The 26,366-nt window shown below is 40.9% G+C and overlaps 1 protein-coding gene and 1 long non-coding RNA gene across 6 annotated transcripts in view; one reads left to right on the forward strand and one right to left on the reverse strand.

The window, feature by feature from the left end:
* Positions 1 to 20,582, reverse strand: part of LOC111262467 (uncharacterized) — a 27,140-nt gene extending 6,558 nt beyond the window's left edge. The window contains exons 1-2 of one of the 2 annotated variants that reach the window (XR_015311919.1): positions 20,315 to 20,582; positions 18,791 to 19,049 (exon numbers count right to left, since the gene is read on the reverse strand). This is a non-coding gene — a long non-coding RNA (uncharacterized LOC111262467). Of the gene's footprint in view, positions 1 to 18,790; positions 19,050 to 20,203; positions 20,288 to 20,314 lie in introns of those variants that run through there. The other variant, XR_015311918.1, reaches the window with a different exon arrangement.
* Positions 1 to 26,366, forward strand: part of LOC111262464 (serine/threonine-protein kinase OSR1) — a 45,314-nt gene that overhangs the window by 749 nt on the left and 18,199 nt on the right. Inside the window, exons 1-3 of one of the 4 annotated variants that reach the window (XM_022836755.2) lie at positions 20,724 to 20,842; positions 23,592 to 23,841; positions 24,960 to 25,894. In XM_022836755.2, coding sequence (XP_022692490.1) covers positions 23,789 to 23,841; positions 24,960 to 25,894 — 988 coding nt within the window. In that variant the 5' untranslated portion in view covers positions 20,724 to 20,842; positions 23,592 to 23,788. Of the gene's footprint in view, positions 1 to 20,723; positions 20,843 to 21,117; positions 21,232 to 23,591; positions 23,842 to 24,322; positions 24,428 to 24,959; positions 25,895 to 26,366 lie in introns of those variants that run through there. The other 3 variants (XM_086969135.1, XM_022836754.2, XM_022836756.2) reach the window with 3 other exon arrangements.

A 26,366-nucleotide genomic window follows, 5' to 3' on the forward strand; every position in this document is an offset into this window, starting at 1 on the left:
TGCCCTTTTTTTAACAGGTAACAACTGTGCAATTCATTGTCATATCGGGGTCATAGACACTTTCCTGGGTTCCGTTAGGACTAAAATACACCTTTCCTTTAGTATGCAGTTTTCGGCCTATTGTTATAAAAAGACGTTGCATTTCTTATGACACCTACAAAATCGAGTCGTATTTACATGACTATGGAGTGCTGGCAAAGTCTCTAAGGATTGCCTTTTGCCATGAAATTCAAGGACTAAGTGTATCATCTCAAGCCTGTTTTGTTACAACAGATATAATAGTAAAAAGATGTTCTTTTTATTGCTCATCATCTCTGAAATCAACACGTTTATGGAAGTCGTACTGCACGTCTACGGCATTAACTTTTGTCAAGGCCCACTGCTAGTATTGTGTTAGCACAACAAATCGCTCACAATGGCCATCGATCTTTATAACATCGGCTCTATTCTAAATTATACGGCTGAGTAAAGGTCGTCTTAGCGGGAAACCGCTACCTATTAGTTTGGACTTTTTAATGGAACATCGGACCCGCGGTCACTTTACCTTGCTGGTGGCCAACTTCGTTAAAAATGTAGGACATGTCAACAAGCGCCGGTAGTCAGCAAAAGATGACCCTAAACATGGCATGGAGCATTAATGCTGAGTACTTCGTAAAATCGCTTAAGCAGAGTTGGGATATTGTGGTTTGTAATATGGCAATGCTAGCCGCTAGCTTAAGAAAAAAACTGTGGAGGAAAGCAGCTGTTTAGTATGAAGCAAGAAGACGACTAGTCCTTCCCGCATATTCTGTCTAGCCGTGTCTGGAAGCAGCCTAGGGAAATGAAGTCTTTTGCTAATGCCCTCTGTTAGCTACAACAGGCCAGACAAAATGAATGTTAGGTCGAACTGGGAGGCGCGGCTGACAGCAACGCCAGATTGATCCGCTTTGCAATAGAGGGCGAGGGGCACAGAAGAAGGAAAGAAAAATGTATGCCACTTGTTGCATGAAAGCCTGACAGCACGTGTCATGCTCTTAGAGGAAACGAGCTTACGTAGAGGAAATGGAAGTAAGGTTTAAGTCAGGCTAGATTTATGGTACATGTTCATTGTCGATACAGAAGCAGCAATTAAATAAAAGAACCAAACAGTGTGATGGTTGGCTGGAACCTCTTCTATTCCCCTCCAAACGAGTATGACGAATATCTTGTTTACAAAAGAAATAAGCTAGGCTGGAGTTTATTCGGAGGTTGTATTACCTATGCAATAACACGCGCTCCGGCCATAGCACGCAGGCTCCGCGAAGGATCATATTAAGTTTTAATCCTGTTTGTGTCTGGCTGCTGTCACCCATAATAATGATTTAGGCTTCAACTCCCAATGAAGCAATCAAGTCCATCCAGTATCTAAAATTCTCTTTATCCGCTTCGTCTAAATAGCACAATATATGCTACAATAGGATTAATTGCTTCTTGTCCAACATACCGTGAAGCCTATCATTTAAGACCTCCGTTTGTTGGACGTCATATTTTAACGTACCAACGTATCCTAGGTACACCAGTACATAGAGATTTCCTCTTTTTAGCTCTATTGCTTCGTAGAGAAGAAGAACAGAACCAATGGCGTGGCTTGAACATTCTAGGCAATTTGAGAGGATCATTGCAGCGGGCTCTACCCGTAAATGCCATTGATATTCCGGCGTTGTTCAAATATTTGATGACTTGCTCGCTCTATTTTGTTCGAAAAAATTGTTGCCGTAAGGTGCGTCGTTGACAGCAAACGGGCAAAATAGACAGTGGTTATAACGATACATAGGCCACCGGCTAATGTTCGATATTCTATTAGTTTTGACGGGTTCATCGGCCAACCATATGACCGGTATGAGATATGTGACGCTTCTCTCAAGGCCACAAGAGCAACTGGACATTTTCGGACATCTAGTCTGAACTGGGTATGGCAACTTGGTTGCAGCTAATTAATGCAGGCATTTGATTGTTTGCATAGAAACACTTGTCTGAACTCTCGATAGCCATGAGCAAAAACCTTGAACAAAATTGGAAGGCTAATCAATATTTGACGATAATACTAGTAAAATCAGCTAATTGCATTGGTCATGACCGACCTCGTAATATAGATTGGGGCAATCATGCCGACGGGTAGGTACTGCAGGCAGGAAGCGGCCAATCTCCAGCATCCGCGTCCGAAACCTGCATAGTTCCATTGGTGCCACATCCAGTCGCTCGTAATTCGTTACACAATAGAAACAAATGACGAAAATGATAGTGTCAAAAGCTCGTTCTTTGTTTACACTCGATAGTAGTCGAATGAACGTACCTAAATTAATTCGACTTATAAATAATAATAATAATAAATATAATAATAAAAAATATATATATATATATATGTATACAAAACTAAGCTGCATATAGCTCGCTTGAACAAGTATTATTAGCTGGATCAGTTAGGCTAGGTCAGTAGGGTAAGGATGCGTCAAAAACGCGGCAAGCGGAAGACACTAGCCGCATTGGAGAACGGGTACAACCTTTACAACGACAATTCTGGCAAGAAGGCGAGACACCTTTTGAACGTAATACATTGAAAGAAATGAACAAATTCACTTGAGAGTGGTAGTAGTTCCCGAGAGGTCACCCCCCCTTCTTTCTTTTTTTTTTTTTTATAAAAAAATATCTGGTAGAGAAAAATTCGGAAGAGCTGGCAAGTGACAATGAAAACAGGTGGCTGGGTGCATAGCATATTTCAGGGCGAGACGGCGACTGGGAAAAAAAGGCACCCTCAGTCGCCAACCTGTTTCAGCAACAAAATATTTCGTCAGTCACTTTCGTCAGAAATAGTGGCTTCGTCAATTAAAGTATAAACCGGCTTCATATTATATATAATAATTTGTTTTTCGGTACTGTTTGAATTTCAAGATCTCTTGAAGGAGGTTTGAGGATTTGGTGGCAAAAACTCTAAGCATTCTCGTTTTTACTTAGGTAGCAGGACGGGTATCTTCGGTTTTACATCAATCGGTTTTTACATTTTAGGCATTCTATGGACAAAAGGTGTTTAATTATCCAAAAAAAAGGAAATAGCTTCCAGATATTTCAAATCTTGTAGTCGTAAATATAAGTCGTTCATGATGTTTTTAGTGTGGTGCCAATCGCTTGTTAAGATTTTTCGGCCATTCTAGGCATCTCTGAACGAAATTTGTACAGTGGATGAAAGTCTCGGCGATAAGCGGGATGTGGTATGGAAAAACGCCTTCGAACTTGTATCCTCCATAAATAGGTTTAAGAGAAATAGCCTGTTCCGGAAGCTAGTTTTCGCTATAGATACCACCGTTCGCTATTCTATGACAACCCGACACCAACCCGATACTTTAGCTCATTACATGTGTACGGGTCACGCTGAAATGACATACACGAACCTTATTACTACATATGGTCATAATACCATGTGAATTTATCAAAAAGGAACATATATATTTCCTTATTTCGCAGCTGTTACACCAGGGGCGTATAGCTAAAATGGCTGTGTAGACAACACAGTGATATTATAGCGATGTTGGGCTAGGAATTTTATTGCCCCCCCCCCCAAATAACTTGCTTCCGCGCATTGTCTGTGCCTAATAAGGTACATTGGTGAAGATCTTCTACCGATTGAGCCGGTTTCATCAAAAAACTGACTTGGCAGAACGTTCACCTACGGCTTTCTTGTCCGATACGTATATATATTTAAAAGAAACTTCAGTCAAATTATAAAGCTAAGTAGCTGTTTGTCATTTGCTCTTTGTCAAGAATACAGATCGCCTCAAACTACGCGAGCTGTTACCATATCCAGTAGTGACCTTATTTCGTAACAAATCGGCTTATTCGGTTCGTACTAACTATTGTTAAACTCGTAATAGAACGGTATTTCCGTAAACGAAGGAAATAACGCAGTTAGTGCAGCCCTTCGACGAGGTCACACAAAGTACGAAATCAAGATGTATTACTCTTGCCATCTTGATTTCGTAATAAGATAAGAGTACCAAATGAAAATGAATAAAAAAAAAAACGTACATATGACATCTTGGCTTATCATTCATAAAACTCGTTCGTAATAATGAGTTTGGCTTGGTTATCGTAGATATAAGGATCACCGATCGGGTTAAATATGGGAATAACTGAAAACGAGTGTAATCGATGAGCAGAAAAAAGAAAGCCATCGAAAACGAGCGTCGTTCAGACGAATATCTAATGTAGGTGTAACGGACAAATGATCGCTTATTTTATTTAAGATGTTACTCAAATCAAATGCTTAATGCGTAATTGGAGGCAGCACCTTTATACCCAGCGGAGATCATTTGGTAAAAAGGTGCTACCTTTAGCGTACTATTGCTACGAGGAAATCGGTATTTGCTTATGTTGCAAGGTTCAGGGCTTGCTTTGTGGCCACTTTTGCAAAAACGGATTAGTAAGGCCCTCACACCGAAGTGAGATATCCAAGAACCCTTGAATACTTTTAGGAAAACGTACTCCTTCCCTTTACTAGGCCATCATGGCGGCCTAGTACAATCATTGCAGTATAGCATTGTATTGTGTGTTACCTGCCTCGAATATGGATAATAAATACTCATTGGTTTCACTGGGAAATATTCAATCAGAAGCGCTCGATTCGATTTCATTGAACCGTTTCAATATTTTTAAGATGATGTTCCTTTACGATTATAACTACTGGCCATCAATACCTGATGTTTACAAGTCCAAGATCTTTTTTTGATTAGTTATAGTCACTTATCATGTACACATAATACAGTATTTCAGATTGCTAGACACGACAAGAGTATGATATTATGTAGACAAATACTGGTCGTATCACCTTAAAACGTGCTCAACAAACATCAACGTCAGAGACAAACGTTATTCTTTAGATCATAGCCATTCGCTCACACTAGATAGTTTAGTTGCGATCAAATGTTCTCTGTGTGCTTGACCCTGCATAATACGAAACCCGTTTCCTACAGTGGCTTGCCGTAATAGTCCCAAAGAACTAGTCGTGGTGGTAATAGTACTACAATCTTATTTTTAGACACGTCTGACAAGACCCTGTCTACTCTCGCTAAAGTCTTACTCGCCTTTACGTTGCAAGTAAATTGCTGCCACTGACTTCGTGCCTTTTGGCCACCTACAACTAGGCGCAACGTTGTCCAACCTATCAATAGCGATGGGATTCCGGCGATTTTTCGAAGAATCATTACCAACACCACTGAATACAACGTCCCTCCGTGCATATAAAGGCAGCTAGCTACACGTGTCCCAAGTAATCCATACGAAGGATATTACCGTCTGTTGTCGGGCAGAGGATGGCAAGCAACAACAGAGGTTTCACTATCTTACAACAAATGCAGCTGGCTTGGCCATATTTCAACCGGCTGGAGGGTGCCTGCTATTGCGTTTCATTTCGCCAGCGCCGTAGCGATGCCTTCACAGACATCGGCGGACGGGTAAAATCAGGCCAGCTGTGATCTTTGTCGACGCAACCATTCGTTTGCGCGCGTGCCGTTGACGGTTTTTACCGGAGTTCGACCTGCGGAGCCAAACTTGGGACTCGAACCATCAAATAACTAAAAAGCTGCTGCTGTGGCTGTTGTTGTTCTTGTTGTTGCTGCTGCTGTTACGAGTGTTGCTGTCACTAGCACTTTAAGCACATCTGAAAATCATCTTTCATTACTGGTCGTTTGTTGTTCGAGGCTGACGGAATGGGCAGACTTACAGATTAAAGAATTCACTGATGAACTCACTGCGGCCATTCGAATAGAGGGAGTAGCCATTGGAATGGAGGAAGCATGGGGCGGGTGACTGAGAAATTGTATCTTAAAGTTAATGGCTAGTCGTCGATCGGAGCATCGCCTGACCTGTCGCACAACGACTGAGACGTGGGGGAGACCATCGTTTCGTTAATGCTTTTAAAGCTAAATGGGCCCATGAAAAGAGCTAGTACGATCGATCTCTTTCATATATAACACAGAGCATCTCTGATATCTCTGCTAGTTTCTCGTATCACCAAGTAATTAATTAGTGTTATTATCATCACTGTCCTGTGACGGATTAACTGGGCCATTATTCGATCGTTCGACGGTATTATATGCGCTATAGTATAGTAGGTAAGTTTTCGATTTCGATCCAAACATAATCTGTTTAAATCGTTAGACTGCAGCTAGACGCAAGACTGAAAAGAGTTTGAAACAAGACCCAATCAAACTACTTGGTGCTAGAGGTTGACGTACCATAGATATAGATACGCGTGTTTTTTCAACGTTATTCCTGAACATGGCAGATTCTTATGTAAACAATGACACAACAACAGGATGTGGTTTGAGCACCCCGTCGGCGCTATAAGCAAGATCGCACTGAGGGGCAAACGATTTGGATTTCGCCAACCTGTTTAGACGACCTTGTTGTTTAACGGCCTACTAAAGTTAGACTTAGATGGATAAAAATTTAGACATACAGAGACAGAAATAGTGCATGCAACTAAAAATGTTTTGATAATACTAAGCAGTTCCTAGACACGTGACTAGGTCACACAAAGCCAAAAACGGCTCGTGAGTATTACGTGAATATTGTATTAATATGGAATATAGAATAAGAATGGCGCTCAAGCGACTTTTCGGATAAAAAAGGAGGTCGCGTACTAAAGGATAAGAGAAGAACGTGTTTGGTTTGTGACACTATAATCATGGGAGACAGGGGCGATAGCATATGTCGTAGAAAGTGCCCTTCGTCTTAGTCATGTTTCAACAGTCGACTTTGCCAGCGTTGGGTAGACTGAACAGGCCGAACCGGTCGCACAAAATAGTCCTGACGAGATGAATTAAAGCGAAAACCGACGACCGTGAAGACATGTTACCCACCTCTTCAAAATCTGTCTCTCTCTCTCTCTCTCTCTCTTGCCTTTCGTAGTTGTGGTGGAAAGAAAATTACTTTTCTTTTGCAGTAGCTGTTATATTACACTGCTATCTATGGGTACATCGGTGTCGTTAGCCATTCTCACCCGTCCAATCAACAACATTATCGAAGTCCATATCTTCGCTAAGCGATACGAAGGCCCTATTCCGTCACATTCGATTTCCATGTTGTATGCGCAAGAAAATATAGGCGTTAAGTGGCAGACCTTGTATAAATCCATACCTCCCGAACGGCGCTGCTCCATGTTCAATGAATATGTCCCCAGATACGATCGGTACATCGATGCAGCAAAAAATGTGATAACTTAAATGTGTGAGTGAAATCCAATTCGTCCACTAAATTTTGGCGGCTTTCCGGGGCAAATATAAGGCTTCTATCAAGTGCTGAGGCTTATTCGGGTCAGTTTTTTCATAACGTGGTCACCTTAAATGAAACATTGCTAGCAGGACAATACTTCGAGACACGGTTAGATCGCAATCTTACTCCCACTTCAACTCCACGAGAAGGGTCGCTGTCTTCTGCATGTCAGATAATGGCTTATAATCAATTCCGAGAACTTCGGCCTAATTCGAGTGAGGGGTCAATAATTGCCATGATCTCGATCAAGGAAATTTATCCATTTTGTCCAGACAAATGACAGTTTGTCTTGGAAAGTGTTCCAGTAACATTGGTAATGCACGATTCGTGCAACGACGAGGTTCATTCGGATTTTTTTGCCGAGTTCCTTCAGTGGTAAATCAGACGCGTTGACGCATCATATTGTTAAGCTTTGATAGGCAGGCCGAAAGCAGTTCTTATTCTGTCATGTTAGTGTTATACAATTTGGAAGATTTATCTTTGTTTAAAGTGAAAACTTATCGAATAAACATGAAATATGTATGTGTTCCCGTAAATCAAATAATCGTTACACTCAACTACCTACCTACGTTACTATTCTCGATAGTAGAATAACGCGAATAGATGAATCTACACTGAGGAAAGTTTAATTCTTCGGGTGGCTGGTGGTACATCCTTCTTAATAGTTTGGTTATGTCAATTACATTGAACATTTATGGGTTTGTACAGCCCTTGAACAGAGCCAAACTTGAGTAATAAATGAGAGTTATTTTTCTTCCACTTGAGATAGGCTCAATGCCTTGTCCGTGCCTTGTAATTTTTCTAGCCATCAAGGCTTCATGAAGCAGCGTCCACAGATACTCCTAATTCCTATTATGGAAAGTTCCTATCAAAATATACTCAGAACACTTACGTTGTTTGACAGTTCATTCAATACAAGTCTTTATTATGCAACAACTCCTCGAGAATTTTCATCGAATGTTCTAGCTGCTGTAAGTTCATACAAGTTAAGCAAGAGGTTTCTCTAAATGTTTTTGGTGACATAAAAGCCACAAGCAACTGCCAGCTGTCGTTGGCTAACGTGGGCGAGCAACGACCGCTAGTGTGAGTGTGACTGAATCGGCTTGGTTCTATAGCCTGTAAAAGTAGATACGATAAAAAAAAAAAGTAAATACTTCAATGGAATTTGTGTTCGTTCGCAAAACCAGAACTCATTGTCAACCAACAAGCTTGTTTCACGACGGGCTGTCGATTGTTCTCGGAAATGTCCCACGAAGCTAGGGAAAAGACCGCAACGAGAGTTTCAACCTGGACATACGCGTCCGTTTGTCACAGCAGTAGTAATCTTATATCTCTAACAGATTACGTTCATCGACTCCGTTGCATTAAAAAGTTTTATTTCTCGGTCAGTCAATCACTGGCCGATAACAAGGTTCCCGCCTGATTTTAATATATCCTTCGCTAGACTAGTTGCGACCGTGCATTAAACATTTTGTCAACAAGTTAATATTGATGAAAACATATTCTTTTGTAGCACAATAGCTCAAAATCGGTTTTGCTAGATGGGCGGCAATGGGCACATTTCAGTGGGCGTGTGCCGGATACGATTATATCCGTACAACAATAATACTAAAAACATTACAGAGGACTGAACCGATCCGACAACTAAACGTTGCGAAATGTACGAATCTCTGATTATAAAAAAAATTATGCCAGTAAAAGGTGCTAATAAAATACCAGCAGCTATTTATCACTAATAAGTTGATGGCTCCATCATTCTTCAGAGCTGACATATTCGTTAAAATACGTCAACCCACATACGCAGTGATATGATCTAAGAATAGTTATTATTCGATGACATCCCGTTACTACTAGAAAAGTATTTTAAAATATCTGCCCATTGATAATGGATTCGGGTCATCAGTTTATGCGGTGGAGACATATTTTCTACGTTTTGTTCAGGCTGCTGACAATAATTTCATGTAAACCTCAGAACAGCACCACGTTATATCCTATGACGTGACGTTGATGAGCTTCAACTTCCTTCGGAGGCAATGCAACTTAGTATTTCAGCTGTACATACATGGAAATTCTCATATGAAGAAGGGTTTCAAAACAGTATAGCGATAAACAGTTTAGCTCAGTACGTTACACTAGGCTGCTTCTTGGCACCACCTAATCGTCTTGACGTGAAAACGCAACTTCGATTCTAAGGGTATCAATATTACCACTGGGTCCCACCGTCCTCCTACCGTAACCGTAGTTATACACAGGGGACTTTTATTCATATCCGCATAACACCATAACGTTTTGCCAGCTTTAGGGTCGTCAGATCAAATAGTCAATTGATAAAACATCCACCGATTGATTGTGATGACGCTGAGGTAACGATATTTGTGTTGAAGTATGCTTGCCTATATGCTTTATGCGCAGGTGCTAGGGGCATACGACGCTGACCAGCCATTTACCGCTGAGATCCTATTTAATTGGAATCGATCTCCAGTAACGATGCTCGAAAAGTGCCAACATTCCGATTATTCCGGTAATGACTGAAGGCTAAATGGTTACTCAATATGTTATGGGTGTAAGTTCTAAGCGGTTAAAGGAGTTTGTTTAGAGTACCGCACAGGAACCGCTTTTTACATGTGGAGCACTTTTCATCTAAGCCAATCTCTTTTCGCCTTCACAAAAGCAATGTAATGATCTTTACACTCATAGTCGCTACGCGAAACGCGACAGTCCTTCAGGAAAAGCAAGCTTCAAAAGTATTTTGTCCTTTCCTTCGTGACGCCTGATCAATTCTATTGAATACATACATACCACGTAGATCTTACAGTAGCGGAGTCGATACCAGCCACGAGTAACTTAGTCCAAGCCTCTAGTAAACATCAAATCAGCGCCAATACTGATCTGCGCATGCGAAAGTGCAACTGCGCAATTCGATGAACCACGATATTACCATATAAACTCCAACGGGAATCCACGGAAGATTTACAGTATATAAAACGTTGCTACAAAACGCATTTTTATTTATTTTGTAAAGACACGAAAATACTGGCTTGAAACTGCCAACTCAGAAGGTTCCTTTCTATTAACTACACCAGTATTTCACTCTGTGACATATTCACGTGCTGCTATATAATACAAGACCTTGTTCTAGCACACTATGATGTCCGGTAACATCCATTCATTTCTGTAGCTCTACAGAATGATAATATATCGGTTATGTCGTAGACGATATTCGTGTGCCACGCACGGAAAGGCGCATTAGCAATCACAAAGGTGCTCAGATCGGGACCCTTGCGGCGTCTCTTGCCTCGATTTCGGAGCGCCTCGTTTGATAAGATCTTGCCAGAAGTCACATACTCTAGGAGTTCGATGTTGTTATATAACAGTAAACACATCAGTAGTTCCGGCTCCACTTTGTAGCTTTAAAGACATAGGGATCACATGGTTATTCGAAACAACCGAGGAGCATTGAATCGCGTAAATTTGTCACTTGTAGCTTCGGCCTGCTAGTTACAAGTTACAAGCACGTACGCGACGCATATCAGACTCCAAAATGTCAGTTGCACAATGCTTTCGGAAAGAAAGACTATAGTAGATGAAGAAGCTAGGGCATTACAACTACGATTGTTCGTTAATCGCGTCCGAGCTTCTTTGCATGAAGGAGGCATGTTTAGAGTTTAATGCTCCTTAGAGAGCGAGCATCGCTATAATAGGGATTTTACCCGTTCGTAGCGTAATTTTTTCGTGGCGATTACGCAGACTAGTGCTTTCTCTAAGGAGTAACACACCGTTAGACGATGGCCTTATTAAGGCACAACCAATTAGCGCACAGCAAGTAGACGGGCAGGGGCGAGATGGGGGCTTCACTGAAAAGATTGACGTTTTTCCAAAGTTGCTAACTGACAAGCGCTAGATAATATACGGTCAAGTAAAATAGGTGTACCCAATATTGGTCGAGCAGTTATTATCATTTCGGAACAAAGTGTCAATAAAGCTATATACGCATGTACCACTTCGTAACGTGAAGAACTACTACTGCTTCGTGCGTATTCTTTGTGACAAGCGTTATAAATAACGAAGCGATTTCTTTCTACTTTTTCCATGAATAATATACGACCCTTTGTTTTAAAAATGAGTCAAACCGAACTGAGATATAATCCTAGTTCCTTACATGCGACATGGCAACGGATCTGAATCAACAGAGTTTCTCATCTCTAGACAAATTAAACTGAAGGAGCAGCAACAAACTCTGTAAGTAAGTTTATTTATAATATTGACCTATTCTTGACTATTTGGGAATAGCCAGGTCGTTCGAAGTGCAGCTCAACTGTTCTCGATACGATGGGCGAGTTAAACGTGTATGAAAAAAATTCTGTCGTGCTTTACTTTAGCAGGATGTTGCTGATTACTAGAAGCGCTTTAATTTCGTCTACGTGCAAACATACATGCAAAGCGTACAAATGTTTACCACCAACATGCATGTTCCGAAAGTGAAATATCTTGTACCCAGCTCAAGTACTACAATACTCAAGGCCGTTTACGATCGTCATATTTCTGAGAAAGGATCAGCAAATCTTAGCGGTCAATTAATATGGGGTTCACTGATACGACACGGCGAATTTTATCGGTAGCAACATCGTCTATTCCGAACGACGCTTTGCTCTGTTATAGCTACAGTACAATAGGATTATAAATCTGACCGCACGAGTTTCATAGATCACTGAATATTGTCAGTCCACGTATAGTTTGATAATTAGTAATTGTTATTATGTAATAATGATTAAGTTTTTGACGATTTTAGTTTGCGGCAGCACCAGTAGCTATTGTCCTACTATGGCAGAAAACTCTCCTGGACGCTGTTTGTCTATTCCCGGCTTTTACTACCGAAGACCGACAGAATAGCGACTGTGTAAGCATCCACGGAGTATTGTATGTAAAACGTACAATTGCAAGCATAATATAAAGTTTACACGTACATGTGAATGGGAAAAATTTTGATAGCTAACTCAGTTGATTGTTAGAAGTTCACGGAAAGCTCTCAGTAAGTCCAGACTCTTCTAAAAGGCTTTGTTCTAATACTTACGATTATGAGACTGAACGTTGCTCTTGGAGCCTGTGTGTTTTATCACTCGATTTCGCACGTATATTTGCCTATCGTATATATTGACACGATACGCTATAGTGCTTGCAATAGACGACCCATATTTAGTCCGTTTCTTACAAAGCGTAAAGATGGTAAAAAGGGTATCTAAAACGCACGGTAAGTGATCTAGAGCACAACTACTTTATCTATTGAAAACTCGTTGACCCGCAGTCGGACATCCAGTTTCTGTCTGTGGCAGTATTCGTACGAGGCGATAATCAATAAACATGATTAAATCACCCTAACGATGCAAATCTTCCATTCAGTATAATAACTGGACAACATTTCTATTGTAGCTGGGCCGAATGTACGAGACAGCCATAGAGCAAGCACGTGTGCACGTACATTCACATACAGCTGTAATTCTCTAAGCTGATGCAATCAGGTTGGTAGCAAAGAACTTTCTCGCCATGCTGTCTGCCTAGGCATGTTCACCAATCCTTAAACAAAACGCGTTACTTAATTAGATCTGTTGTGATTCAGATCTTTACGTGTAGAGGCACATAACATTATAGTCATGTTTAACGTTGGCCTAAACATCGAAGATTCAAGCATTAGTACGAACGATCACAAATGTTTGTCTTATATAGCAACTATGAGTCATCCGTCTGGAAGAACGTGCCTTGCTCTGTGCAATTGATCGCCTGTTGTTAGATTGACCTGAACTTCACTGTAGCATATATGATAGCCACTATGTGGTGAACGTACCACCCCTGTGTAGAAAAGGCTAAAATTAATTTTCACTGCTAATTTTTTTATGCGATTATCTAATTCAAAACGCGGCTCCATCAAGCATGAGTTTAGCTATCATATCACGGCCTAAATCTTGTATCCCATACGGTTTAATACCGTTAAAAACGGCATCTTAACTCCTGGCAAAACATTAAATGTTCCTTCGTACAAGAAGCACCGGAAATCGAACCTAGAAAGAAAGAGGCACGTATTGTCACACGTCCGCCGGGTCGCATCGTGTTCCATTTGAGTACCTCGAGTAGTCTTTTCGGTACGACTTTCTTCATGTCTCTTCGAGAAGCTACAGAACACAACTATACGCAAAATAATTGGCAAGGGTGAATTTACGTTAGTGAGTGCGTCTATTTCTATGACGTGACACTAGCTAGCTGGGATAAATAGGTCAAAATGAATGGAGTAAGTCTGTAATTTCGTCGCTCGATCCCCTTCGCGGATTCGCAGTCGAATCGGCTTCATGAAGATAAATAGAGAACGCACTATGCCAGCATTTCACTGTCTTATGTTAATATCCTACAGGTTTGACATCTGGCAAAAAAACAGTGCACCTTTTCTAGTTTTCTTAAATGAGCTTAACGCAACCGGAGTATTAATATCACAGAGGTAAACGTACCCTTGGCGTGCGCGTTCAACAACAGTGTTAACTGATGGCAAGTCACCGAACCGGGTTTCTGTGATACCATTTACGGTAACAAGCGGTGCTGAGAGAACTCTGCTTCATCTTAGGGGAAAAGTCCTTACTGTATAACTCCGTTGCGCTCGCTGTATAGCATGTTCTCAGTTCATCTAGTACATTTCGTGCTGCCGCAACAAAAATTCTACCCCAGTGATAGACACAGGCTACCTATCACCGAGACTCGTATAGCTTATCCTTTCTGCCGATAGGAGACTGCCTCCCTCTGGGTCACCCCATGAGCCCAGGCTGACAACAGGTTCATTTGAAAGCCTAACCTCATATGTTCCTTTACTAAATGAAACTTGACTCGGCATTGTTTTGAAAGGTCAACATAACGGTGCGCTGAACTTCGACAGATACTAAACAAATAGCATCAGGCCTTATACGGTCGACGACTACCTTCGAGTCTATAATAAATTTACGTAGAAGGTAGGTTACTTGTATTTAATTCAGCTAAGGTAAGCTACGCATTTCCAGGTTGCGCGCTCAATAAATATAGCATACATTTGGCCGTTATCAGTCATTTCCTAAACTTTCGTGCTAATTTAATATGGCGTGAGCTGTTAGTGGAATTTTTTTTCCATAAAATACTGTGGTTCTCGTAGGTATTAATGCCTTAAAGTAATAATCGTTTCTAGTTGTCAATTCTTAGTTTCATAAGATCTAGACATATCGTATCCCAAGTTCGTATTGGGAGAATCTCATTATCCTATATGAGGTACAGTTATGCTTACGTATGCTAAATGTTCTGGCAGGGTGAACGCTTTCCAAAAATTAAAGATGTTTTCTGTAGATTCGCTCTATGTAGAGACGTGCGACGGTATTTTTCCCTTATTTTCTCTGCAAATAAATGTTTATATAGGGACGGTAAGATCGTAATTCTAAACGAAAAAAAAGAGAAACACAACATATTAGAGAACGTCGATCCTTTTCTAGAATTTCTTCTAGAGAACTTTTATTAGTCAGGTTACGTCAGTTACTTATAAATTTTCTATACCTTTCGGAAAATTCTATGGCTGCTCCTTTTACAGAACTGTTTGTGTTGACGATGTCCATAGACAATATATGGCGCTATCTCGTTATAAATCTTTCGCTACCATCCAACCAACTGCCAACTCGTCACCAGTATTTACAAATATTCTACGTACCCCGTACATTTTTTCAAAGAATTAAAAAACAAAATCAGTAGACTATAACAACCCAATAGACGGGTTTTCAATGAACGATCGTTTTAGAAAGAATAATCATAACTTCGTACTATATAACTGATCTAGAACATAAAGGTTCTGGAAAATTATCTCTAACTTTCTACAGCCAGCAAAGTCAGCAGTCTAAAGATAATTTGTACAAACAGATAATTACAACAAAATAGAAGCGACTTCAAATGCAATCGTTAATGACTAAAGCTAGCCTTTTAAATGTTTCCTTTATTTAACAGTAGTTTAATTGAACAAAGCAGGATCACCATAAAAAGTGGCTCTTTTCAACCAGTCCTTATACAGAGATAATCTATCTTTTAGTACGTCTGCTCACTGCCTCACCCTGGTGCTGGCAGATTACTTTTTTCTTGCGCTAAAGGCTTGAATTAGCTATTATTACATACAGTTTTAGCACACGTGAAATCCATTGGCGGTGGCACCATTCGATGTAGAGCAACTAATTTTGCAGTGACGCGATTTTAGTTTCCGGCCTGCTTTGCAAGGACCCGGACGAGGATCGCCTTTGGGGGCCTGTGTCAGTGAAGCGCTCGTGTGTCTAGTCGCTTTCGTTTAAAATAGAGCAGTAAGCGTTACAATTAGGGCCTAGGACACTAAAAGTTATAAATTTCACGAATTCTTGCCTTTAGAGTAACGGGAGCTTGAGCAATGTCATTGTATTTGTTGCTAGAGAATGATTGCCGTTGACGTCAGTCGACAAAACAAGGCCAGAAATCGAAGTAAAAACAATCCATATAGAACTTTTCAAGCGTGACTTTTCATATTGTTGTATCGGATAGCAGTATCTATAAGCTATATTCAGTTGAAGACGTGCATGATTCCAAGCACTAGTAAATCATTCAAGTTCAAAGATTCAAATATACTATAAGAACTTGGTACTCGCTGTGAGCTGTTTGCGATCTTGGTAGGATCTAGTAAGGTCGCGATTCACAGTTTGCCTACTCGGGATATTTCGATAAATATCCATGGCACCTAAGAAAACATTCTCTCCGATCATCAGGCCAGTGTTCGTTGGCCTGCGGGGAGCTCTGAATGGGCTTTTTTAATTTTGTCTTTGGATATCAGCTACAAAGTATTGTTAACCCTAAACCAAGCACCCACGTTTACCGCCACCGGCAGGCGGCTCCACCATTAATCCTGGCAGACCAGTCTCTTCCTGTGATCTATCTTACCACATAGGGCTACCATCGAATGATTCGTCCGTCAAGCAAATTAATAAGGGTTGCGTGTTTCGTACTATAGACAAAGTAGAAATAGCTACTAATTGGATAGTGACTGGTATCATACTCGACGACGAATTAATCGACGCTCCGCTGACATTTAATAGAAGATATAGTTGCGCTAGCGCAGATGGTATACTGGCAGTCATATCTTTATGCTAATAATAGATAAGGGCGATGGAGCAGGAATCAATGGAACTGTTGACTGGACAAAACATTGGCCTAGAATCAGATTTGGTGGCGTATCGCAGTCAATGGGTTTATAAGACGAGAACCCGAGACGTTACATGCGTAGACGGATAGTCACAGTATCGTAAAACATTCTACGACTTGTAAAGCACACTTCTTAAAGAAGTGTGCTTTACAAGAACAAATAAAAATAAAATAGCTATTATTCAATTAATGGGCATAGTTTTGTAAAATGCATAGGCTGAAGTATGAGTTTGATGATAATGTATGCATATCATCCAGATACTTCCAACAAATCGTCACCAGAGATGACGGTCGGTAACAGTGCCTAAATAATAAGTGTGATTCTTTCTGTGCTCTAGATTTTATCAATTTATACTTTTTTTTTTCACTCGTAACGCCTACATTTTACTGATATAACAGCTTTAAACATTGACACATGAGTCATATATTACGGCTAGCAATTTGTAAGTACAAATCTCCTATAGTCACAGATATATTGTTAAATGGAATGACAAATTAACTAATTTAATAAAAAGTCATCCTCAGCGCCTTTACATAATTGGATATTGTTCCGTACGCAATGAGCGCGGCTGGCTTCGCTATAGTCTTATTATCAATTGAATTGTTTATCTCGTTATTATCAAATGGTCCTCGTAAATTGTTCCAGTACCCTGTCAGCCTTTCGCGTTATTTGGGTCCATGGTTACTTCTGCTCAGTACAGCCACATAGAAATTCGTACAAGCAAAATATCTCGTTTTATTATCTGGTTCTTGACGAGTCTCTCGATCATAACTGAAGTCTCTGATGCAACCAATCGTCACTAAATCACTTACGATATAAATAGCCACCGCGCGCAACACTGGAACATGTTTGAAGTGGCGTCCTCGTCACCACTGCGTCACCATCAGTCAACTGTCTCGGTTACTGCTTCTACTATAAAAACCTCTTCAAGATGGTCTGATCTGGTTGGCGACGCCTACTCAGTCGTGCCTTATTTGCTCAAGGTACTCATAGCTGGCATTATGGCTAGGTATTTCGTGGGTGGGAGGGCCAGGCATTATGAGAGTTTTTGTACTATATTTAACATACAAACTCTTTCACGGTATAACAAAAGGTCTTATGCTGTTATTGCCAGAGCGGTGTCTTACCAATTGCTAGCTTGTCCTTAAAGTGTGCTCTCGGCCTGACACTGCCTGCTAACGCGAGTTCGTTTTAGTATGGGCACATGTATGTTGTTCTACTGTCAAAAGTTTTGGTAACTTTTTGGTAGGAGGTGCCTACGTGTAATGGCTCTAACCTTCATGAATGGTTAAACGGCGTTAAACTACATAGAGACGAGAAAATGATTTGAGAACCAACGCAAATTGCCAAGTTCCTCGCTCATGAAGAGCTCGAATAATTCGGTTGGTTTTGAACAAATACAGCCCGCTTTATAGGATCAACACGTTACTTCATTGGTCATAGTTGCCACTGATGACAAATCTTGATTCATATATATTGCAAAGTTGAGCCTGTACGCGATTCATTTCGAAAATACCTCTGACTTTCTTGATGTTATGCAATACAACTACAGATTAGGATTTCGTATTGGACATTAACAAATGTTTGCAGCATTACAGCGCCTCACACGTCATTCGAATGGACACTATATCCCTCAAAATAGTAGGGAGCTAGATTGCAGTAGACAACAGAAAACAGCAAAGAAACGCCTATTGTAACAGGGTTCGTTCGTAAGGTTTGAAAGAGTTCGTTGTGTATACCTGATCATTTCCACTCGATACGAATTTTCGGAAATATCTATTTAGCTTTCTCAAACTTTGTGCTCTTTCAGACGCAGATACTCATATAGGTATGGCCGCAAAGCATCTGTTTTACGTGCGGCGTATATACATTTTTCCACATTCACACGAAAACGGTCGCGGACTGTAGATGCGATAACTTATTCATTTGTAGTTGGCCTATGCGGACGCTGTGTCGGTACACTGGCCAAAGATGCGAGACTTCAATGCAAGATAAGGTTATATCAATGGCAAATTCTTATGGTCGATCTACCAATTGGCGTGATCCATTTAACATATGGCAAAGACTAATTAGTTGTGAAACATGACAACTCAACAATAACGGAATTTCGCCTTTATTTTCGGTGCAAGTTATCGAGTAGAACTTCAATAAAATTAATAGCTAGTTAGATCCCAACGCAATTGTATCCACGGGATTGCATCGTCATTGAATCCAATCGGAAAAGGGGACATAATGAAGCGGCATAGAGCACATCGCATAGGCGAGTACTAAAATATATTATCGCTGAACTTCACTTACCGTTGAAGGCATGACGAACTGGGTGACGAGAGACTGGCGTGAGAACAAACTGAATCGGGCGTAGTACCTATGTATACATTTGTTATATACTTTAACGCTCGGAGATGCATATTCATCGACGCGTCTCTACAAAACCTTGGCTGTGCAAAATTGCATCGTATAGTCATTGACAAAACGCTTTGCCAGTGTTTGCGTACGTAACTGCACGCACAGGGTTGCGTTCATCCATTACTGTTACCAGACGAAGGGCATCTTTTTTCTGGAACAAAACAAGACATCCGTAATAGCGAAAAACAGAATTTCATTTCCTCAATTCGAGCAAAGATAAGCCATCATCCAATCTGTTCGCGCCTGATGAACCGTCAACGAAATGAAAAACTATCTACGGTGTACGCTATTGCTAGTTTTCAGGCGGCTTGAGAAAAATCCGATTAAGATTTTCGTAGGATAAACCCTAAGATCTGCAATAGAATTTAGATTTGAAAAGCTCATCAAAATTATGGCTAGAAAAATGATTTCTAATACATCTGGGCTTTTTATACGAAAATTAATGGCCGCTTTAGAAAGGATAATCTTAATAACTACCTGTATCGTTCAGCGAAGCGCTAAAAATACAGTTTAAGACCCTCTACATCTGTTACACTTATCGACAGCTTTGGATTTTTGCTTTTTTGAGACCTTTGCCCTGCTATCCACTCAAAACTTAATCCTGCTTAAATTACTGCATGCAGCATTTAAGCGACTTCTCCACAAGCTTAAACCTACCAATAGCACTTGACACACTGTTACTAAAAAGTCACTTGCGTATTAAGGAAGGAATACATTAAATAATTTTTGTAACGGCCTAGGATTTGAATTGGAACTGTAATCGCGCTGAATTTTAATTCTATTAAATAATCGTCACGATCGAGAATCACACACCGATTCCGCGCAAACACTATCCTTGAGATATCTGCCTTTGTTTAGATAGTCTCAAAGGAAAAAGCATAAAAGTCTTAATTTATATGCAGCGACATCGGCGTGATTCATTTCCTTATCTCGACGCCACGAGTCGCTGTAATCATGAATCACTGAACTGTGTCTGTTCAGTAAACGTGGCAGTCAACAGAAAATATATATCACTCACTAATTTTCGTTGCTGTCATGTCGAAAACCTGGGACTACTAGAATTAGGTACGCTTGGGTGAATTTTCAAACGAACTATGGCATCAATAAATTGGATTGTGTTTTCTACCCAGAGCTCTATTTACAATGCCCACTGATTGATGATGCACAGGCCGCTAGCTATCGCGTCACGCGTGGGAGCGTGTTACGTTACAGAAAGCCTGGTACACAGAGCGATTCGAGAACGTAACCTGAAAAGTCTATGAAATTTAGAGGCAATTTTCTCGTGTTCGATTAATGTAAACGCACCTTTGCATTCGCTACGATCTATAACAATCGGTAGCTATCAACAGTATCATTCGACTCTCACAATAAACAACCTATTTCAAACCATAAGACAAGACCTACAATATTACGGACCGATGGAGCAGACGTCAACATGCTTCTTGCAACATTGCCACTAATGGCACTGGCGTCAAAATGTCCTATTAACATAGCTACATCGTTATTTCATTTTTTGCTACCCGAGAAAAAACAACGGACAAAATATCTCGATGATGTCATTTAGATCGATATTGAGAACGATATTGATACAACCGCCCCTATGGCATCGCCGTTTATGATCAAGATATCTCCGCCATTTTCCTGTAAGAAAACCGGAACAATGCTTGTGAATGAAGTATTTTGATGAGCTTGCTGCTCGACTTACTAGATCGTAGAATCTACCTACTGTTGGCAAGGACTCAGGGCAAACCCTTACTTTGGCCAAGCCTGAGTGGAGCCGGAGCAAGAAAGTAAATAACAAAGACGTGAAAGTACTTGAAAAGAGAGCCGTAATTTGTCCACGCGTCTCCATCTCGGCACAAGTACAATGTTGAGGCAAAAAAATGTATTCAGTGACACAGTGTCTTAAAGAAGCAAGCGACCAGTTCCGATTGATGATAGGCCGTGAGTTACATAGATATACCCATAAGTTCAGCCAATACTTGGTTACGCAAAAGTCAAACATGAAACTGCGTGAGCTTTGTAAAACATGCTCTGTATAACCTGTAATAAGGCGAGTTTGATGAGAGAAAAAACTATGAATGCTTTTCAAAGTACTGTTTTATGGCAACGAGAGGCATGCGTTAATCACTCAGTTCAGGCCAGTGAAAAAAAATAGTTATTTGAGTGCTAAAATCATCTTGAATTCGTGAGCGAAGTTTTTGAAAACCTCTCACGTATGGCTATGCTGAATGGTAGGGAAGTGCCATCAAAGACTACATGGATTAAATGGATTTTGCTAAAAAGGAGCCTGCACTGATGTCTACAGCACTCAGGTCGTTCTATAATTCAATGTTCGTGTTGCATAAGTAACGTCTTCTTCATTATCTAATTACCGCAGCTCATTGCTACCGATAGATTTTGAAATGAAGTTCCCACGATGAATACAAATCAGACACATTGGGTAGGTATAATTTTTAGGTATATTCAAGTAAGTGCTGCATCTCGGATAAACACGTGTTTGAATATAATATTGTCTTTATAACGATATGTTACGAGCTTGAAGCACATGCTATTGTCCAACGATGCTTTTCAAGGCGCAACTACAGCTGGATCTAATTTCTGCGTCGAATTCTATCGGGTATAAATAGTAACATAAGAAAATCTTACTCAGCTGTGTTTTCGCGGTGGTCGCGCCATTTCGTGGTTGCGTCGTAATTGGATATTAAATCCGGCTTTGAATTGCGTTTTTGAAAGCATAAAGTATTAACCCTTTTAAGTTGGGCCGTAGACTTATTTTTTGCCCAACCCTCAGTTTGGAACGATGAATAATTCCGACTTAAGTGTCGGCTTTTGTTTAATGCTGTTAGGTTCCAGGAAGTTAAAGAAATGTTCAATCGGATCTCCTAGTTCGACCACTTAATTGTTGCAGTCATAAGTTCACGTGGCACACAATCCAAGAACAACAACTTCGCTAATTGACTTATAAGGAATGTATATATCTTATAATTATATTACGTTTATTTAAAGCGAATATAGTTTGTGTTGCATTTATTTAGCCACACCTGTCCTGGAGCGTAAAATTTACACAAGAAAAATGTAATGCACATGAAATTAGCATGATGGATTCTCACAGTTGCTATTTTGCACGTATTTTGGTGAGTTCCTGCGAGAAAACCCCACGCCTAAAATAATTTACTTTCATACTCAAAACTAACGACTCGTGGTACTCTTGCGGCGTGGAACGTACCACACCAAGCGGTAGGAAAAACACCATACACGGCCTCTCTCAGGGCCATCGAGTCTTTCGTTATTGTTATCACATAGGTCCAGTAGTGACTAGCCTACAGATGGTTTCACTATTAGCCAAAAACCACAAACCACTTTTCTGAATATGTTCAAATAGTTACTAGTGGCATACTTTATAAGTAGTATTAAACACAAGAGTACCAGGACTAAACAGTAGTATTTTGTCTCGCCATTTTTATATGCATCGCATTAAGTGTCAGCAGCATAATGCGACCCCATAACAAAGTAAGGAAGGTTATGGTTAACTACTGCATAAGACTTGAGTGGATAGGTAAACACAGGAGCGGGGTGAAATAAACGGGCGTCTAACAGCGAATTGGTAATAGTTTCAGGTGGAAGGAACACATTTACACACTACATCATAGCATAGCAGTGATTACTAGGGACCTAAAATATGAGTGGTCCTGAATTTGTAGAAATAGGCCTCACACTTTGTCTTAAAACTGCTTTGATTGCAAATCCCAGATTGAAAGCCGTTATTCGGAAAGTTTAGCCCACTACTTTTTCGTGTACAAAGAGTGCATTATTATGTTCGAAGTTGAAAATGCAGAAAAGGTGATGGTTTTCATTGAAAGGTGCAGCAGGAAATCCTCATGCCTCGTGACTTTATATTCGCCATACATTTTGCGTTTTTAATTAATCAAACTCCTTCGCCTTCGTCAAATAACATGCAAACACTTGAAATACATACATACAGATTTTATGTACATATAGAAATCTGCTTTGATGAAATGAAAGGAAAGGATCGTTCAGAGGTTATCTTGAGGAATCCAGTGTGGAATTGCTTTGATGCAGATGTAATTAGTTTTAATTGGTGTTTTTTGTTAATAAATAACTTGAGATTTTGTTATTATATGGAGTGTACTTGTGGTTGGAATCCAGAAACGATAATATAGTTAGTAATCTAGATAGTCACTGATTTTATAACTGTATTGTAATAAGCTCCAAATTGATAGATATTAAATTTCATTATCTATTTAACTCATTTAACTGTGAAGCAAATTGGACTGTTTCTAACCTCAAACTCTTTTATATCGGATCCTTTTTTTTTAAATGCTATAGGTAAATACTTGTTAAACTGGATTGTATCTTCTTTTATACGAGTCGTTGTCATTTACGTCTGCTTCCGCAGTACATTTTTATGTTTAACCCCTGCAATATTCAGAGATTACTGTAATAAGGCTAATTTTCATGAATGAGTCAATAAGTTTCTCTGTTCTTGCAAACTGCGTCATATGCGTATGATGTTATTTGCGCGATTCAAAGCCGAGGGCCCTCGTCACCTTCGATCAGAAGCCCGATCGTTCAGGCCAGGCAATAAGGCACTTTAAAAATATTCAAAACAACAGGCCCTGTATTTGACGAACAGCAGGTTTAGTGAATTTGGTCCTTTTTTTTTTTGCAGTTGAGAAGCGGAACGAACGAGATTGGGCATAACCAGTAAGTCGTCGTGCATACGAAAACACACAACCGACCCACTGAAATCCAGGTTGAACTTTAAGAAAGTTTATTGAACTTCGAGACATATTGCTACTGTTGTGATATCTACACTGTGATAAACGTGTGTGGACAAAGAAGAGTGTCAACGAAGGACTATCAAATATGAACGTCGGAAAGCTTTTTTTCGAGAGAAGGGGCAGCCTCAAGGATGCAAGGTGGGTAATAACTAAGCATACTTCTCGGTGGCAAGTTAAATCATCTAGTTAGAAATAATACTGATGCATAAATGTGAGCCATTTCAATAGATTCCATCTAGATTTCAAACCGATACTATTTAGAACGCTGGCAAATCGGTAGCGATAGAAAATTGAGAGCGTGTACATGTGTTTTAGGCGCAAACTAACATATCTACGCGAACTGATCGAGACGTGCATTTATTCAAACTCGTGATTAGCTTGAACGATCTGTGTTACTAATGGCCTACTGTAACATGCGATGTTTCTTAACTCACACTGTATCACTGAGAAGCTATCTTAGCAGTAACAAACAGAAACTTTTACTGCAAACGTGAGTTCGATGGCACGATCTCAGATTCAAAAATTCGCGCGCAGTCCCCATTTTTCGTTCTTTCCCATTGAGAAAGAAAACTCGTCGAATCCCTCTCTCACCGCAACGTTGGTTTGATTTGGACGCGCGCGCACTCGTAATCGCAAACAAGAACGCGAAGCACTGCAAGAAACCAACGATGTAACTAAAAAACATCGCTCTCTACATCTGGGTCTAGTTTGCGTCGTCCTTTAGGTAACACCCTTTTTTATGCCCATGTTGTAGCGTTTGCGATAACCTGCCCTTTCGCTCCCGGCACAGCTTCTCACGTTTGTCCCTTACCCCGAATTTTCGAACGCGTATCGTGTCTCCTTCTCCTGTTTGCAACCCGTGGAAGGCTGCAGTAATGATGCTCGATTAATTTTATCGGGTGGACGCGGGCGATTCAAATACCCAAATTTTTACACATAAAACATTTTAAGTCATTTATCAAGTACCGGACGCAAAGCACGAGAAAACATGTACTGCATGAGATTATTAAGCAGCAACAACAAGAACCATCTAATTGATTTTGTCTGTAGGATCACTGGTACTACAAAGGAAGATGACATGATGAGCTAGCTGGCTTGCAAACTGCCGCAACATTCCCCCTCGTTGTTTGATTCGTTGTGTAGAAATCGTACTAGTAGCTTTATTATTTATTTAGTAAGCGCATAAATCCTATAATACTTTTTCTCTTTACGAATTTCCATATAACCTGTTTGTCTCCTGTATTCTTGACTTCCAGTGAGGTTCGCATATCCGACGATAATCCCATGGGCGGCGGCAGTGGCGGCGGTGGCAATCCCATGCTGCGTCGTCTATCAGCTACCGCTGCCCTGCTGAATTCGCACGTGAAACTGATTGGCAAGCCGGGTGGCTCGTCCTCGCATCACAGCAGTGGCTCGCTAGCGGAAAAGGAGAGAGTCGGGGCCGGTGGTCCAAGCGCCGTTGACCACCATTATCACCAAACACATCAGCAACATCAAAACAATAGCAGCTGCAGTAGCAGGGAAAAAGGAAAAGGTAGCGCCAAACAGGCTATATCAATCGCTGGTTCAGCGGCCGCGCCCGCTCTACTACACGGAGCAGACGACTCGAACACGACATCATCGCTAACAGCAGCAGCAGCAACGGGAGCAGCGGTAGCACCCTCATCTCAGTCAGCAGCAGCAGGAGGACATCATCCTTTACTACAACAGCAGCAGCAACAGCAACAACAGCAGCAGCAGCAGCAGCAACAACAACAACAACAACAACAGCAGCAGCAGCAGCAGCAGCAGCAGGGACATCTGCTTGCGCACGAGATTAGTGGTGGTGTAGCCGCCGTAAGTGGCACTGCATGTGCTAGTGCTGCTGTCAGTCTGTGTGGTCGCAGTATTTGTGCGGGAGCGGCACGCGGCTCATTGGATTACGGCGCCAGCGGATTACCGTCATCTAGTGGTGTGGGTGGAGGAGTGAGTGGTGGAGGTGCTGCGGCCGTCGGATCAGTCACTAACAGCGGCACGGCTCAGCATCAACAACAACAACAACAACTGTTGCTGCACCATCATCAGTTGCAGCAACAACAGCAGCAAGCTTTGCTTGCAACAGTGGCGGCTGGTCAGAAGATGACCGAGGATAAACAGCAGCCCGTTAAGTGGCCAGCATCAAAGGACGATTATGAGCTGGGCGAGGTAATCGGTAAGTATTAGCGTTATGGTCCTGGTAGGAAAATAACGGATATAGTTTGTGATTAAGTGCCTTTACAGTAATATTAGTGGTCTGTAGAAGTCAGGCAGTTCTGACCGGACCAGTTAGCGATGCGCGGTTCGAGCAGCCATTCAATGACGCCTCAATGTATGTGTTGTAACGCTTTGTAGCTCATAGAACGATTAGATAGCCCTGTGCGGCAAAGGATAAAATGAAAGAGCTAGTGAAAACTAATGGACAAACAGACACCCATGTTTCGAGGATCTTCATATACGGCAGTTTTACACGATGTCGTAGTGAAACAATAGAATCGGTCCAATTTTAACCCTTGTTTATTTTGTCTCTCCCTCTAATTGTCAGTGTCCACAAGACAAAACGATGTGTAGCACTCCCAAGTGGTATTCTACGTCAGGAGTAGAACGACAACAATCAGCCGAATGCTGCGCGTAGTCGTCCTCCATCG

This window comes from Varroa jacobsoni, unplaced genomic scaffold, assembly GCF_002532875.2.
Source record: "Varroa jacobsoni isolate VJ856 unplaced genomic scaffold, vjacob_1.0 scaffold_664, whole genome shotgun sequence".
In the NCBI taxonomy this organism is placed as follows: Eukaryota; Metazoa; Arthropoda; class Arachnida; order Mesostigmata; family Varroidae; genus Varroa; species Varroa jacobsoni.